Genomic DNA, 16986 nt, shown 5'->3' with positions numbered 1-16986 from the left:
TGGCGTATGACTGCCCCTCGCGGTGCAATGTCCGTTTTTCCTCCCCTTCCAGTGTAAAAACCTTAAAATGAAACTTTAAAAACGTTTAAAGACCACCAGTTTCACTTTCAGGTTAATAAAAAATCAATGATTAACCCCTTGATACTCATAAAAGCAGCTTCAATGCTTATTTTTTTTAAACATAAGTAATTTGCGCTATAAAGTTGTTTTATTATTTCCTTGTTAATTATACTAAATACAATTGGCTGGCAACCAGTTCAGGCTGTACTTTAGTAGTTGCCCCCTCGACCCTCGTAAGGATAAAGCAGTTTACGAGTGATCATGGTTCACTGCCATCTATCCCCTGTCATTGGAAGTTATTTTTTTTTACTTTTATCACACTGGATAAAAATATAGTCAGGTATCTGGCTATAAGTTTCAGATTTTTATTTGTCTTTAAACATCACATTTTATTAAAACAATTGTTATATTAAAATATCAACATATTTTTACGCTCTACTTCCTTGTATTTATGGAAACAAATACTGCGGATAAAATAAATTGTTATTGAAAACATGCATTTAAACAAAAGATACAAAACTGTAAAAGGTAAACACTTATGTTACATACACACATTATATATATAAATCGTATAGTGTCATGCATCGTCCCAAAATAATGATTTAGTGTTGCACTGAGTAGTTTGCGTGACCTCATTTTCATTAAAAAAAACAACAACATCTCTAATGAGTATGTTGCGGCTTTAAGCGGCCTTAAAAATTCTTCATTTGCCGTATCCTGGCAAGATTTTAAAAAGTACTGCACTTTGAAAACAAACATCACTTAAAAAAAAACGATTCCCAATATAAAGCTCAATCATAATAATAGAGAAGACATTACATACTACACTCAGTGCATTTGTTATCTTGCCTTTCCCTAATATTGACCCCTTAGTATTGGGAACTACACCCAGTTTGAGAAACCACAACCAAATCTGTACAATGACTTCTCTTGACTAAAGCTTAAACACCTTTCCTTCATTGTATTTCTAGTTTGTTTGTTTTTTGTGGCGTCCTTCCTTCCTTCCTTCCTTCCGTCACATGTTGCCAAATGACGACTCTCTCGTCCATGCAAAATGTTCTTGAATAGACAAAAATTTGCGTCTCTATAGCCAGGTGAGCAGGCTGTCCCTGTCCATGTGCGAACCAGACAGGACTGTCTCCATGTCCATCAGGAGGTCCGAACTCAGACCTTCTGGGATACAAGGCATCAACTCCTCACCCTCGCTCATCGCTGGCAGGGAGTCCTGCAAAGTGGACGACTCGCCGCACTCGCCTGCAGACCAGATTTTGTTCGTTCCTATCATCAAACGCAAGTGCGTAAGCCGCGAGCCTTACCGGTGTCCATGTGTTCCAAAGACGCCAGCGCCAGTTCGGACGAGCGTGGTAGGCTGCTGACACTCAGGCCGCTGTCGGTGCTCTCGTTGCGGGAGTGCGCGCCGCTGCGTCACAACAAAGGTCACCTGATGATTAAACACCGCCTCGATAAGGACACTCACCCATTAAGAACGGGTTCGTGGGCGGGAGCTCGGATCCGGACGTCCACGGGTGGGGCAAGCGTGTTTCTCTCACGATCCAGAGCAGCAACCATCTGGTTTCTACCTCCGCCGATTACATCCTAAGAGAGAAATTCATACCAAATATACTTCATTTTACTACTTCTCTCTCGGTTTGAACCCTAAGGCTTGAACAACAAATCAGATAATGGTTAGATTTTTACACGCCGACGAGTTTCACGCATGCTTATCGCTATTTCGCAGATGTTTCATTCATTTTTCATAGGCTACAGTATATGGTGACATTGCTACTTTGGGTGAGGTCAGATTAGTAAGTGATGAAGTAATGAAACAGATTAAGAAGAGCAGATACTAGCAACAGGTTACTGTGACAAAGCTGCTATACTACAAGCCTACAAGCCTGTAGTTCAGGGTTGGCGAACATGTGGCTCTTCAGCCGCATGCGGCTCCCGGGCAAAATGGATGCGGCTCTTTGCTTCTTATCATATTTTGTATACTGTGGCTGTTTGCCTCGTTTCATGATTCTCTTAAAACACACCCAAATTCATCAGGGCCCCTTAACAACAAATAATAAATTATATTTAAAAAATAATTTGGCAGATTGGATTTTTTTTAATGCTGCTTCTGATGCAAGGTGCAGCTCTTTCACTCTCAGTTTCAAATTTGGGCTATTTGTGTTGAACTTGTAGGTCAGCCTTGCTCTAGTTATTTAAATCAAGCGAAGATATCATTGAATATGGCCCACACAAGAATCATAAATTCAGCCTAGATTGTATTCACTTCTTATCCTGAACACTAAATGAAGCAAGTACCTTAAACAATTCCTCTTGTATACCTCAAGAGTCAAAACCTCAACGCGAGTTGAAGTTAATATAAAATGTCAGTATTTCGTTTCACATTAACCATATAAAAAGTTAAAGTATAATCCAATTTGATAAACTAGCTACACGGAGGACGAGTGCTTAGAGCGGCCGCCTCACAGTTCTGAACTCAAACATTTGATCCGTGGTGGGTTCCAACCTTCCTTTGCGGAGATTGCATTTTCTTCTGGTGCCTGCATGGGATTTCTCCGGGTACTACGGTTTCATCCCATATCCTAAAAACATGTATGCTGGGCTAATTGTGTTCTAAATCGCCCCTATGTATGAGTGTGAGCACGAATGGCTGTTTATCTCATTGCGCCCTGTGATTGACTGGTAACCAGTTTTGACCACAGTGAGCTGGGATAGGCTCCAGCACCCCCTGCAATCTTTATGTGGATGAGTGGAATGAAAAATGAATGAATGAATATAAAAAAATATATAATCCAACGTGATGAACTGAGATATCTTGATCGTGATCTTGATTCCTTTTTTTCAGTCACTGGTTTTTGGTTAGCAAAGTTTGTTTTAGTAAAAGTAAATATATATTTTTAAATTCTATATATGTGGATGCGCATTATTTTTCTGCCATTCACCTGCGTGTTGAGTTGCATGTGCTGCTTGCATCTCTGTCTCTCTTTCTCCTTGCGCTGCTGCATGACCAAACTCAATAGGCCTGGAAGACAAAAGACAATAACATTGTGATAGTACTTTAAAAAATAGATAAATAAAATGTTGAGGTAATTTCCTTGAGATCAAGTCCATTTCCGTGCGACCTTTCTGCTTATGCTGGTAGTAGTGGATAAATAACCACCTCTGCACACCCCAAAATAATACTGGATATTGACAGGGATGTCAAACTAATTTTTGCCCAATTTTTCAGAACAAGTTCAGGTTATCAGATTTTTGGGTTGCGATGACTGTAATAATAAAAAGCCAAATGAACTGCAACGACTAAATAAATAGTCTTACCATGTATAAGCATCTATTATTTTATCTCAAAATATCTCTGTTAAAATTAAATGCAATCCCCTTAAATGTATAATTTCAGTAAAAGAAAAAAAGGCTTGTTTTTAGACAATATTTACTTGTTATAAAAAATAACATATGTGTGTAGTTATATATAAAATATTTTACCAATACTAAAACAAATCAATTAAACTTTTTATAATCATGTCCCAGCCCTTAAGTGTAGCTTCAGAACTTTATGTAATACTCGTGGCCAACCCTCCCAGTTAAAATAGATTTGACGCAGCGAATACAGTATTTTCACGACTATAAGGCGCACTGCATTATAAGGCGCACCTTCAATGAATGACACATTTTATTTTTTTTTCCATATATAAAGCACACTGGATTATAAGGTGCCTTATCTATTTTGGAGACAATTTAAGACTTTTAAGTGCGCCTTATAGTCGTGAAAATACGGTAAGTTGAAATGATCCTGTCTGTCGTTTGAGGATGCAAACTGGACACCTTGATGATTATTTGGATTTTCGAGAGAATTATTTCTGGAAAAATACCTGCATCTGGATTACCCCTGGGAGGCGTGGTGGGAGCCGGATTACTAAGGGTGTGAGCGTGGGCGGGGGACGGACCGGAGTGTGGCGGGGGGCCCGATTGGAGCTGTGTCAGTCGGGGGTCGTGCCAGGTGGTAGTCTTGTCCAGATGGCTGCATGCCAGCACACGCGCACACACCCACAAAGCAAGTTAGAAGTGTGACTCAAAGGAGCAAGACTGGGTTGACCAGTACAACTTGCATGACAATTCCAGCATAACGACATTACTTTGCTACGAGTAGGAGTCTTTCGCCCGGTATCAACATAAGATTAAAATTTTGAAGTTCAAACAGGGCTGAGTAATCAGGCCATAAAAAAAAAATAAAAAAGCTGACAATTATTTTTTTTTCCAAAATCTCACTGATTTCAGCTCGCACTCATCAAATTTTGGAAAACCTAAACTGCTGTGACATATTGATATCTAGATATGAAATGGATCATATATTCTTCCCATTTTGCAGAGCAAAAGAACAAAATGTGGAATATTTCTTAATAAAATGCAGCTCTTACTTGAGGAAGTATCGTTGCCCAGCGGGCGTCTTGGCCATCTCCCAGCCGTGCGGAAGCGGTACGTCATCTGGTATGACGGGCGAGGCAGATGTGGCTCCCGCCACAGCGGCAGCGATCACCGCGTCGGGCAAGTTGACGGGCAGCGAGGCCGGTGAAGAGTGGGCCCGCACGTGGTGAGGCGTGAGAGATGCGCATACCCCACCGTCTGAACTGGCCTGATAGAGGAACAAAAATGTCTGTACTGTTAATAGATGTTCAATTATCCTTCTGCTGTGACTTTAAATGAGTATCATTAGTAGACGTCCATTTTAGGAATATTACAGTGTCGAAGGCATCGTGATTGGATCGATATTTAACCAAACGTAACATAATTTTAAGTTGTGTGTTTACATGCATGCGTATGTATGTTTACTCCCCTGCCAAATGCCCTACTTAGGCACTCGCCCATCCACCCCAAATGAAAATATCTTTGCATGTCTCAGTAGACAATTTTCTTCTTTTTTTGTCGTTTGTGTTTTATGCACATATAATTGATATACTTTTATCATTTTCAAAGAGTTTCAGGGGTAGTATTGGGGACCTTGGAACGAATTATCACTTTTTCATATAAAACGCCTGAGTTACGGCGAGTTACGAACCGCCTTCTGGAACGAATTAGTCTCGTAATTAGAGGCATCGCTGTATATGATTTCAATTAGTTGTGGGGAATCTGCTGTCCGGGATACAAGGCACACGGTAACGATTAATGCACAATATAGATGCAACAATAATGGATACGTGGGTCAGAAAATCAATCTATCATTTAGAGGGGGTTAAATATAGTATATGATATAATCTATTCTTATGTCTGTATTTTGTGTAATTAAGTTTGTGCAATTCACATTGGTTTTCTACTTTGGCAGATTTGTACTCTTCTATTGCATCAACTGATGTTAAAATAATACTAGTATATGAAAGAAGAGCTGCATTTGTATTGGACTGTATGTATTTGCTAAATATATATAATATAATCTATTCTTATATCTGTACTTTGTGCAAATCAGATTGGTGTTTATATGTTAGCCCATTTGTACTTTTCTATTGCGTCAACTGATGCTAAAATAATACTATATATATGAAAAAATAGCTGGATTTTTATTGGAATGTATATATTTGCTGAATGTATGTATTTGCTAAATATATGTAATATAATCTATCCTTATGTCTGTACTTTGTGCAATTTACATTGGTGTTTTTATGTTGGCACAATTGTACTCTTCTATTGGGTCAATTTTTGTTAAAATAATACTATATGAATGAAGAGCTATGTTTGTATTGACAATGTATATATTTGCTAAATAGAAATAATAAAATCTAATCTTATGTCTGTACTTTGTGTATGTGTTGGGTTAAGAGGACAGACAGGCCACCCAGGACCACCTCTGACCACATGACGTATATATGACATATTGTCAGGATTCTGCAAAAGTTTCACACCAACCTGTCTGGAGTGCGTGCGGGGGTCCGGCGGCTTGAAAAAGGAATCGGGCAGCTTCCGCAGCCTCATGGGCAGCGATGCGGGCTGCTGGGGGGCCTTGTTGGGGTTCATGACGGCACTGAAAAGGGCTTCCAACTCGCTCTGGGAGTCGCCGCGGACATGCACCACTTGCTGGCCGACAGGGGGCGCACTACCGCCGCCACGGTGCGCGTCCATGTGGGGCAAACGGGGGTGTCACGCGCTTGCCAAATAACACCAAATCTGTAAGAAAAGGAAAAAAGAAATACTAGTTCCCATAACACAAATACAAGTAAACGTCGTGACGGGAGGGGGGTCGTGAGACAATGTGTGACGTGGTTACGTGATCGGATTGTTTACACTACTCCCCCATTTTCCCCTTGTCTCTAAACAACCCATTCATCGGAACTTTATTATTTAAAAAAAGTCTTAAGAAACATGCGAGAAAGTTTGCGTGGGCGTGGGGGGGATTCGAATTTTTTTTCCTGAGCACAACGTGCCTCCCACATACCTTAACGCAGACAGTCGTTCTCCCCCAACTCTTCTTCAAAACCCCTTAAAGTGGAATAAAAGCCATAAAAACGGAACCCCGACGCTCCACGAAGAAGAAATCCACGCGCGGGTGAAGTGGAACAAAGTGCGTGTAAAAAAAAAAAATCACGACAAGAAGTCCAAACTTTGGTGTGCGTGCGCGTGCGCGCACATCCACGTTCTTGCGATAGTGCGCATGGGCGGGGTTGCTGCCTTTAAAGCCGCCGTTGCGCTAAATTTGCGCATTTTTTCCGCTATCAAAACAGATCATTTCGGCACAATTGGGCGAAAAAAACATCCACGTTTCGCGTTAAGAGGACACTTGGGGGACATTTACGCTTATCACAAAAGCCCATTGGAAGCACTGAAACATGTTCAAAAGTTGACAAACTTGCGTCCTAATCCTCATTTTAACTACGTCAGTCATTGTTTCCAATCGTGGATTTTCTTTTTGACACGTATAAATTGCACTAAAAGAAAGTATATGTATAGTTATATCCCCTTTCTTTGTGGGAACAGGAGAGATGGTTGTCGCCCCTAGTGGTAAACACGCGAACTGCAAAAAAATAAAAAATAAAAATAAAAACTTTCAGATTGACCCACATTATTAAATAATACACTTAAAAATGTTTTTTTAAAACCAACACATCGTATTTGATCTGGCCCAGATATCAACTAATTGTATGCCATTGACAGTGATATACGTCAAATATATGGTTAATGTTGAAGAATCACGTTTCATTGTCGTTGACTGCGCGAGAATAAAGTTTAAGTCAGTCACCTCTCCTAATCAAAACTGATTGGATTGGGTAATCAATTGCAGCCAGAGTTAAATTAAACAAAAAAATTAATTGTAATTACTGTAATTCCTATTCATTAATTTATTTTCCATTACGCTTATCCTCTGGAGGGTCCCTGGAGACGTTATACCTATATTCTGTTTAATGTATTAATGCATGAGGTCAAATTATTCATGGATATTTATTTCAGGGAAATTTATTTTTTGTTTGCAACAGCAAATAATTTAAAAAATGTTATGTTTAAAAAGCAAAACTCACTCAATTCATTGGTCGCTTTCCCGGCCGGGCTCCCAATTCGAATAAAATGGACATCTTCTGTCGTCAATGGCACTGAATGAGTGAAGACAAAAAAAAGTAAAAAGTGAAAAATTAAGGCGATGAATGAACTTAACATAAGACGCATGTGGTGGTGTACCCCCCAGTGTTGTGGGAAGGGAGGCCCCCAGGCGCCGTGGCCCCCGTCAACTGCTTTGCACATTCCACAGCGTTCCCCATCTTTCATTCAGTTGTTTTCTTTTCCAAGGAGGTGAGTGTCTCCATCTGGACTCCGGAATGTTCTCCCGCTTCCCGTTTTAATGGCCCAGTTAAGGGGAGAAATCGCTCTGACCCTCGAGGAGGCGTTTTTCCATCACAGTGAGGAAACGTGATGGGTTTTTTGGGACGCTGGCATGAGAGAGAGAATTAGTTGTGTCAAAATGCGGCTGCCGTATTTCCCGGACACATCTGGTTTCCATGAGCAGGAATCGCGTCTCGCTGCCGGGGAAAGTTCGCATTGGCAAAAACGCTCTGCGGCCCCTTATTCAAAGTGGAATGCCATCAATCGAACACAGTATAACCTGCAATGCTCTTCTGCTCAATTGCTTTTTCCCTATGCCCAATGGAAAAATATAATATATTTCTATCATTACAAATGACACAATTGACTGATGTATCCCTCCTTTGGCATTGATAGATAACTGTATATAACATTGTTGGATATGGCAGTCTTTGGCCTGGACGGATGGATAGGGACTGGATGGTTACAACTGTGAAAAAAAAAACCAGCTAAAAACGTGAAAAAAATAAAAAACATTAAAAATCCCAAAACGCAAACATGACAAAACTGCGAAAAAATGAAACGATCTTTCAAAATGTTTGAAAACACCAATAACATACTAAAAGAAAATGCAAAGAACGCCAACCGTGAAAAAACACACAAAAAAAACTTAATCTCACTCAACTAAAATTTGGAAAAAAGCTTTTATCAAGTTGTGGCTACTGTAAAAGAATGGTAAATATTTGGGGGTTTCTCTCAAACCATACGTTTTTTACCAAAAACAACATAATAGTTTGGTTTACCTTGAAATCTTGATTTTTTTTTTACATGTGCATATTACAACCAGACAGAAATTGTAGGACAAGATCAATTCTGCCGTCCGTGCTCTTCATTTCTCCAAGTAAGCTTAAATGCTATGGAATTCCTGAATTTACTTGAACTTTGTTTATTATCATTTATCCCCATCCTTAACCTAAGACATCCTAACCATAAAAGCAAATTGCTGCTGAATGAATGATAAAACCACTCATTCCATTTGAGGCATACGCCCTCTGCTGGCTCCTGTACTCTTATGACAGCATCATTTTTTTAAGAAAGCTGATGGCAACGTTACATATATAATTTTTGGGGGTTAAAATTTCAATAGTTTTAAAAAATAATTCTGTTATTTAATTGTTGTGTAAAAAATCATAAAAGGGAGACTACAAGCGACAACAAATTATTTTGCATGAAGTGCTGTTATACTTTAGGCATTAATTTCAGTGGTTAAATATATTAGCAAGCTGGCTGCTGAAACCCTAAAGACATTAACCTCCTGTTGAGTTGTTCCATTCGACTCTCAAGGTGTTTGCCCACACATAAACAATGTCCACACTTGAATTTTACAGCGGCCCCATTTAGAAGTGGTATACGATACTAACTGACGTTTATCCATACGTGCCACTTTTCATTCCCGACTCCCTTCTCCAGCACTCCTCGAATAAAGCTCGATGCCCTAAAAAGCCTAAAGCGTACAATCATTACCAATCAGGGCCTTAAAAGGCAACCGGGTGCCAGAATGTGTGAATCAGAAGCTCTATCAGATATCCTCATGTTGATGCCATGAGGTATTTCTTATATACTCAGTGATGGTTTATTGTTTAAAAAAAGGAGACGGGGGGATGACACCCTCTGTTACGTGGAAGAAGAAAAAAGCACTTAATATGCATAATTGGGTATATGTGCAAGGTGGGGAGCCATTTTCCCACAGTGGACTAAGATCTGTGCAGGGTGGAAGGACACAGGAAGTAAAGTCTGCTGGGAATTTGGACTCCTAGGAATCTCATCTGCTGTTCATCAGCCAACTGGACACGCACACAAACACACGTGCGTCCACGCACAAGAACACACATGAACACAGATGCAAACTAGGGAGGGGTTTAAAATAGTCGCACAATGTTTGAACAAAAAAAGAACTTTTATAATGGGGGAATTTTTGGGCCATTTGACATGTATCCATCAATTGGACTATTGGCTGAGAATAGCGGAGAAAAATGTAAACAATAGAAGAGAATAAATAGAATGCATATTCATGAGTGGACATTTATTTAGTCAAAATTAAACTAAATGAATTCAATGTGGTGGATGAGTGGTTAGCATGTGTGGCTCACAGTTATGAGATGGAGGGTTGAATCCTACTGACCTTCCTGTGTGGAGTTTGGATGTTCTCTCTGTGCCAGCATGGGTTTTCTATGGGTACGGTCACATCTTGTACACTGGAAAAATAATAACCGTTAGATTTACGGTAAAATACTGGAAGCTTTGGTTGCCAGAATGTTACTGTTTTAAATACACAAAATTAGTCAAATACTTGTAAGTAATGGTACATTTTAGGGTGGAATTCTGTATTTAAAAATAAAAGATAGTCAACATTCTGTTATTTTTAGAGTTAGTGCAACCGGTCAAAATGTAGTTATTTATACGGTAGCTTCGTGTTAATTATTTAGTACACTTTTTGCATTTTCTTTTTTAACCGCATAACTTACCGCAAAAGGTTTTTTCACTGTTTTGAATTTGCTCTCCATAAACCTATTCTATGTTATACTAAACCATGCTACATAACATTAACAAAACTAGATTAAATTAGGTGATTTCAAAATAAGCAATATTACATCATATTACATTAAATTAGATTGTTAGATCATGTTCATTTCTGTATTAGAATTTATGGTGACCTAATGGCTGCCATTCTCCGTCGTTCATTGGCCCGCAAGCCTTCTATTTCAAATGAATTAGATGTTTATTTGTGACAAACTCATTTGAATTCTTAGGAAGTTTATTTTAGCTGACTATTTCTCTGTTTTTGTCGATTGTAAAGATCACAAGGACAATCCACATAAAAGTACATCAGGACCTTAAAGGATGCATTCTTTCTCAAGGAGTACAACAGAGAGGAGGGAGGGATAAAAGGATGAAGAGAGGGAGGGCAAAAAAAAGTCCTACTATATACTCTCACCGATGTGATTCACTTAGTCGGTCTGATCTTTTTCCGAGATGAACCACACGCAGGCGGCGGCAATTGCGACCACTCCAAGCCCGGACAGCCGGCGAGCTAGGAGCCAGGACAACCTGTTGGCGTACGACGGTTTCCCCGAGGATAACCGATGGATTGGGTGAGTTTCGATTTAAGACTTTTGGGAATGAATGTCAGTAGCTTGTCTGCGTCCTTTGTGTTTACGTCCAAAGCGGCCAATAGATATGTCATGTTTGTAACAATGTGGCAGCCACGGGCAAATGCTGGCTCGTCTCAGCGGCGCCAAGCGACGGCAGGCCCTGCGGGGCCCGCTTCTCATGTTCACCGAAGCGTCCGCGGGCCCATCCGAGGCGGAGCAGCGCTTCCTGGAAGCCGCCGAATACGGCAACATCCCCGAGGTGCGGCGTATGCTTCTGCAGGTCCCCCACCTGAATGTCAATACGGTCAACTACATGGGCCAGAACGCCCTGCAGCTGGCCGTGGCCAATGAGCACCTAGAGGTGACGGAGCTGCTGCTGGGGAGGCCAGACCTGGCGCGGGTGGGAGATGCCCTCCTATTAGCCATTAGTAAGAAAAGTCTTCTAACTTGCCCGTGGCACTTGAAGTGATCAAATGAAATGATGTGGAACATTTTGAAGGTAAGGGTTACATCCGCATCACTGAGGCCCTGCTCGCGCACCCTTCGTTCCGAGATGCCCGTCGTCTGACAGCCAGCCCCGCTCAAGTGGACAGGCTAGATGACTTCTACGCTTACGATGAAGATGGGACCAGGTGGGATACGGAACAGGCAAAATCCATTTTTGTTCTGGATTGGTGTTCCTACGTTCTGAAAACTGACTTGTAGCCTCAGTCCAGTGAAAATTGCTCTAAACACACTCCAGGTTCTCCCACGACGTGACACCAGTCATCCTGGCGGCGCACTGCCAGGAATACGAGATCGTCCACACTCTGTTGAGTAAGGGGGCTCGTATCGACCCACCCCATGACTACTTCTGCAGCTGCAACTCGTGCAACTACCAGCAGCAGTTTGACTCCTTCAGCCACTCGCGCTCCCGCATCAACGCTTACCGTGGCCTGGCTAGTCCGGCTTACCTCTCCCTGTCCAGTGAGGATCCTGTGCTCGCTGCTCTAGAGCTCAGTCATGAGCTCGCCATGCTGGCCAACATCGAGAAGGAGTTTAAGGTGCTTTTCATGTGAAATCACGGTTCAACATTTGAGCCCTCAGTTTTGCCTGTTATTGGGAGAATTGTGTGCGAACAAATACATTGGTACCTCTACTTATCAATGTTTCAATTTACACATTTTTCAGGTTGCAAAACACTTGGATATGTAAATTACTGTTCCAAAATATGAAAACTTTCCCATAGCATAGCATATATACATATTATAAATAGAACAAGGAAATGCTCCAACGCAGACTTCACTTTCTACTGCCATAATCACTGGCTTCAACTTGATTGATTGAACTGACGCAACTCATTTGGTGTCTGGCATAGAACGACTATTGCCGCTTGTCCAGCCAGTGTAAGGACTTTGTGGTGGGCCTCCTAGACCTGTGCCGTAGCACCGAGGAAGTGGAGGCCATACTGAACGGGGAAACCAATTGTGAAGACAGCTACGATCCGCCTGGCCGCCCTTCCCTCACACGCCTCAAGTTAGCCATCAAATATGAACTGAAAAAGGTCGGACTAAAACAAAGCCGTTCTGATATGCTCCAATGCTCAAAGTCATCCTTTTTCAGTTTGTAGCCCACCCCAACTGCCAACAACAGCTATTGAGTATCTGGTATGAGAACCTACCAGGACTCAGGCAACAAACTACCGCAATAAAACTCTTGGTCGTTTTGGCGGTTTCCATGGGGCTGCCTGGGTTGTCTTTGGCCTACTGGATTGCACCGTGCAGTCGGGTAAGTTCCACAAATCATCTCAAAACTCCACTTGTACGCATTTCTTTTCCATTCTTGTCTTTACGCACCAGGTGGGTCGGGTGATGCGCAGCCCTTTCATGAAATTTGTGGCCCAGGCTTCATCTTTCACCATCTTCCTGGGCCTGCTTATCCTTAACGCTGCAGACCGTTTCGCAGGGACGGCGGTCTTGCCCAACATGACCCACCACCATGTGCCGGGAGCGTCCCAACTGGCCACAGATCCCAGGTTGCTCTACCGGATGACCACAACGCCCTTTACCTGGATGGAGATTCTCATTGTCTCGTGGGTCATGGGTAAGATTATGACTACATAGCGTAGAACAAAAATGTTTGTCAGGTTGGGGTTCCGAATCTCTGTTGTTCCTGTGTGGAATTCTTCCCCGTATCTTTGTGCGGGTCATTCCAAAATGTTGCATGTTGAGTGTCACCAAAGACTTGAATTTGTGCATCGGGTACGAATAGTTGCTCGTGGATGTGCCCTTTGATTGGCACTCTTTCATGACCCCATAGCATACCTAGCAACATTGCCCATTTGCTCCTCTTATTAATGATTGACAGCATATATTTACTCTCATAGGGTGCGCTTACATGGTCTAAAATTTTCCCCAAAGTTGACGTAGAGCCCAATCAGTCAGTGCACCTATTGTATGCACTAAATTCAAAATTCTGTAGATGTCGCTGCATGACGCCGACAGCTTGACTGTCTGGCTACATTGCTTGCTGACGCGCTATATTTATATAGTGAAAAGAGCGGATGGGGAATGCGCGTGCGCATATCATGCTTAAAGCATGACATTAGCAGTCGACAATGACGTTTTCATTTGCTACCAGTGACAGAGACGATCCAGATTAGAGCTGAAATGGGTAAAAAGAGGTTTTACAAAAAACGCACTTAAAAATAAATCCCGTACAAAAGTCGTTGTATGGGGTACGCAATTTGAAATGATCAAAAAATGTATAAAATATAGGGAAAAACGTATAAGTTGACAGGTATGCTATAGTGGTAAAGAAATTGAAGAGATGGATGGAGCTGGGGAATCTATCATCTTTTGTTCTCCGGCTACAGGAATGATCTGGACCGAGGTGAAGGAGATCTGGAGTCTGGGGCCTGGGGAGTACCTGGTGGAACCGTGGAACTTTCTGGATTTTGGGATGCTGGCCATCTTCCTGGCGTCGTTCAGTTGTCGCTTCTCTGCTTTTAGACAAGCCCGTTTTGCTCAGGCTTACGTTTACACGCATTACACGTGCCTGAAAAATGTCACGCTGCCTCCTGAGATACTCTACTTCACGTTGGGTGACCGCGGTCTCACGTCTTTTCTGGTCAGCCAGCTAATCAGACTTCCGGTATCGCAACACGACATCCTATTCTGTTTTTGTCAGCGAGGATCCACTGGTTGCCGTCGGACCCGCAGCTGGTATCCGAAGGTCTGTACGCGGTAGCGGTGGTGCTGAGCTTCTCTCGGATCGCGTACATCCTCCCAGCCAACGAGAGCTTCGGACCCCTGCAGATCTCCCTCGGCAGGACGGTGAAGGATATTTTCAAATTCATGGTTATCTTCCTTCTGGTTTTTCTGGCCTTCATGATTGGAATGTTCAACCTGTACTCCTATTACTTGGGAGTCAAGCAGAACGACGCCTTCACCACGTAAGACATTTGCATTTCTCCCATGCCTCTGACAACCGTAATCATAAAAAATGTCATTGTTGTGCTGGCTTGCTTACGCAAAAGCCTGGAGGAGAGCTTCAAGACGCTCTTCTGGGCCATATTTGGCTTGTCCGAGGTCCGTTCCGTGGTCATAAACAACGGGCATAAGTTCATCGAAAACATCGGCTACGTGCTGTACGGCATTTACAACGTCACCATGGTCATCGTGCTGCTCAACATGCTCATTGCCATGATCAACAGCTCATTCCAGGAGATTGAGGTAGGACAATCACACAGCGAATCATGGGAGAACACTTTTACTAATATTTATACTGGGGAGAAATCATACGGAGGGGGAAAATGAGGACTAAAGACATTCTTGTGGTAAATCATAGCTGTTATGGCATTTGAGATAAACCGTTCCAAAAATGTCAGCTGGAAGTTAGGATTCTGTTTGATGGTTCGGGTTGACATTGCTATGTGTGAATATTTGGCCACCAACCTGTCATTTTAGGACGATGCAGATGTAGAGTGGAAGTTTGCGCGAGCCAAACTCTGGTTCTCCTACTTTGAGGAAGGGCGAACCCTACCAGTGCCTTTCAACCTCGTTCCAAGTCCCAAATCATTGCTGGTCCTTTGCAAAGGCATCAAGTCTCTGGTTCTGCAGTACATGAGAGGGCAGAATGAGAAAAAACATGAGACCCAACTTGACAAGGTGATCGTTTCCTGCTCAACAAGTTTATTTTGTCTTCCAAATAATTTCGACGTTATTTTTTTTTTCTTCAGATGGGAGAAGGGAAAATTTCAGCATTCAGTGGATCCACAAATCCATCCAGATATCAGGTACCAACATCATAAACTATTTTTATTGGAAGATTTTACAAGAGTTCTATTCAATAACCTTGTAGAAGATAATGAAGCGTCTCATCAAGCGATACATCATCAAAGCTCGAGCCAACCGGGAAAGTGACGAGATCACGGAAGGTGAGCTGACGTGTAACAGATGCTAAAAACATTTTAACATTTTACAATTTAGTATGCTTAGTTTTAAATTTTGCTTAGGTGAGTTGAAGGAAATCAAGCAGGACATATCTAGCCTCCGCTACGAGCTTTTAGAAGAGAAGTCACAGAACACGGAGACACTGGATGAGCTGATGAGGAGACTTGGGGACATTGCCACAACCACCTAAGCATACTTTATCATTATCATAACTTCTTTCTCATTTTACGTGTACCAAGATTTCTATAAGTTGTTGTGAAGCATTCAAATGGACCTCATTTTGTATGTGTAAAATATAACAAGGAAATAGCGTGATGCCAATACTACTGTACTTTACTTCTACGTTTGTTTGTTTTTTATTTCCTTTTTTTTCTTTTAACACTAAATACAGATTATTGCTACAAGGATTATTAGACCCCAAAGGATTGTATGACTATCTTCGGAAAGGCAACCAGTGGTTGGAAACTAAATCTTAAGGAAGGTAACAAATCAACATCTTATTCTTAGTACTGCCCGATATGGATGTATCGCCAACTACAATGTATTTAAACATAATTTCCTTGGATAATTAGCTGTTTGCAATATTTTCTACTGGTTGAAAAGGAGAAAAACTGTAGATGAGTCAAAACTACAATTGTTTACTGTGAAATTTTTACAAACCTGTTTGATAAACTAACACAAAAAACAGTGCAAAGTCCTTATTTTACATTTTGGAATAAAGGTTTCAAACATATTTCTAAAAATGACTTATAACTTTTAGCTGAGCTTATCCAATAAACTACATTAGAACAATAATAATCAATAAATAAGTTTTATGTACTCACTGTAAAATACCGCCGCCTTGTGGCCACTTTTCCAACTTCGCTTGGTGTTTCTGGAAAGGCAAATCTTGCATAAAATGGTGGTTCACTGGAAGTCAGATTTTTCGAAACCGAAATACCTGCAAATAACAGACACAGATCCTCTTCTTGGCACAAGTTCTTCGTCATCTTCTTGTAGTTTTTCGGTATCTTCCATCCTTACCTCGAATAGAGACACTTCGTCACGCTACACCTACTTCGCATGCTCACCGTGTTTACTATGAGTAACATTGTAAATAGTCCGGACTGCAACAGTGGCTCACAGTGAAGAGTTCCACACACATTTAATGAATAAATATTAAGGGCTGAGTGTGGTTTGCATACGCGTCTCACAGTTCAGAGACCGAAGGTTCAACCCCAGTGGGTTCCGATCTCCCTGTGTGGAGTTTGCATGTTCTCCCTGGGCTTGTGTGGCTTTTCTCCAGGTACTCCAGTTTCCTCCCACATCCCAAAAAACATGCATGGTAGGCTGGTTGAACACTATGATAGCCATCTCCTTGTGCTTTGCAATTGGCTGGCAACCAACTCGTGGTGTCCCCTGCGTGCTGCTCCCAGCTGGCTGAGATAAGCTCCAGCACCCCCGTGACCCGTGTGAGGTTAAGCGGTACAGAAAATGAAGGAATAAAACCAGAAATATTCAATCGGGGGGAAAAACATGCTGAATCTGAATGAAATGTAATTCAGATTCACAAGGAT

General features: G+C 41.7%; 2 protein-coding genes across 4 annotated transcripts; one reads left to right on the top strand and one right to left on the bottom strand.

Moving 5' to 3' along the window:
* Nucleotides 1-1065: 1065 nt before the first annotated feature.
* On the bottom strand, nucleotides 1066-16877 carry LOC144067737 (transcriptional coactivator YAP1-like). 3 transcript variants are annotated; one of them, XM_077591630.1, is made up of 13 exons: nucleotides 16371-16877; nucleotides 16255-16304; nucleotides 14933-15091; nucleotides 10028-10100; nucleotides 7726-7973; nucleotides 7569-7640; nucleotides 5965-6222; nucleotides 4485-4699; nucleotides 3939-4087; nucleotides 3012-3091; nucleotides 1538-1656; nucleotides 1377-1480; nucleotides 1066-1314 (listed from the first exon to the last, which is right to left on the bottom strand). In XM_077591630.1, exons 7-13 carry the CDS (start codon nucleotides 6175-6177, stop codon nucleotides 1145-1147), a joined length of 1050 nt encoding a protein of 349 aa, XP_077447756.1. In that variant the 5' UTR covers nucleotides 6178-6222; nucleotides 7569-7640; nucleotides 7726-7973; nucleotides 10028-10100; nucleotides 14933-15091; nucleotides 16255-16304; nucleotides 16371-16877; the 3' UTR covers nucleotides 1066-1144. The 3 variants fall into 3 exon arrangements, with proteins under 3 accessions (XP_077447756.1, XP_077447757.1, XP_077447755.1); XM_077591631.1 differs by having other exon boundaries at nucleotides 7569-7973; XM_077591629.1 differs by lacking the exons at nucleotides 7569-7640; nucleotides 7726-7973; nucleotides 10028-10100; ... (1 more) ...; nucleotides 16255-16304; nucleotides 16371-16877 and adding an exon at nucleotides 6491-6690.
* trpc6a (transient receptor potential cation channel, subfamily C, member 6a) lies at nucleotides 10867-16117 on the top strand. Its single transcript, XM_077591626.1, has 14 exons — nucleotides 10867-10997; nucleotides 11109-11425; nucleotides 11497-11629; nucleotides 11740-12040; nucleotides 12355-12540; nucleotides 12600-12764; nucleotides 12836-13079; nucleotides 13852-14079; nucleotides 14166-14430; nucleotides 14515-14710; nucleotides 14945-15145; nucleotides 15217-15273; nucleotides 15339-15414; nucleotides 15493-16117. The coding sequence occupies exons 1-14, from the start codon at nucleotides 10879-10881 to the stop codon at nucleotides 15618-15620; spliced, it is 2616 nt and encodes an 871-aa protein (XP_077447752.1). The 5' UTR covers nucleotides 10867-10878; the 3' UTR covers nucleotides 15621-16117.
* Nucleotides 16878-16986: the final 109 nt, after the last annotated feature.

This window comes from Stigmatopora argus, chromosome 22 (assembly GCF_051989625.1).
Source record: "Stigmatopora argus isolate UIUO_Sarg chromosome 22, RoL_Sarg_1.0, whole genome shotgun sequence".
Classification (NCBI taxonomy): Eukaryota; Metazoa; Chordata; class Actinopteri; order Syngnathiformes; family Syngnathidae; genus Stigmatopora; species Stigmatopora argus.
This window is presented reverse-complemented; position numbering and strand designations above follow the sequence as displayed.

Bases quoted from the DNA above. Each gene is read 5' to 3' on its own strand.
- LOC144067737 (XM_077591631.1), bottom strand. From the start codon at position 6,177: ATGGACGCGCACCGTGGCGGCGGTAGTGCGCCCCCTGTCGGCCAGCAA. The intron at 3,092-3,938 runs GTATTTTTCCAG...TTTGTCTTCCAG, and splicing joins CAGGGGTAATCCAGATGCAG to GCCTATTGAGTTTGGTCATG. The intron at 1,657-3,011 runs GTGAATGGCAGA...TTTCTCTCTTAG, and splicing joins ACATGCAACTCAACACGCAG to GATGTAATCGGCGGAGGTAG.
- trpc6a (XM_077591626.1), top strand. From the start codon at position 10,879: ATGAACCACACGCAGGCGGCGGCAATTGCGACCACTCCAAGCCCGGAC. The intron at 11,630-11,739 runs GTGGGATACGGA...AACACACTCCAG, and splicing joins TACGATGAAGATGGGACCAG to GTTCTCCCACGACGTGACAC. The intron at 14,431-14,514 runs GTAAGACATTTG...CTTACGCAAAAG, and splicing joins CAGAACGACGCCTTCACCAC to CCTGGAGGAGAGCTTCAAGA.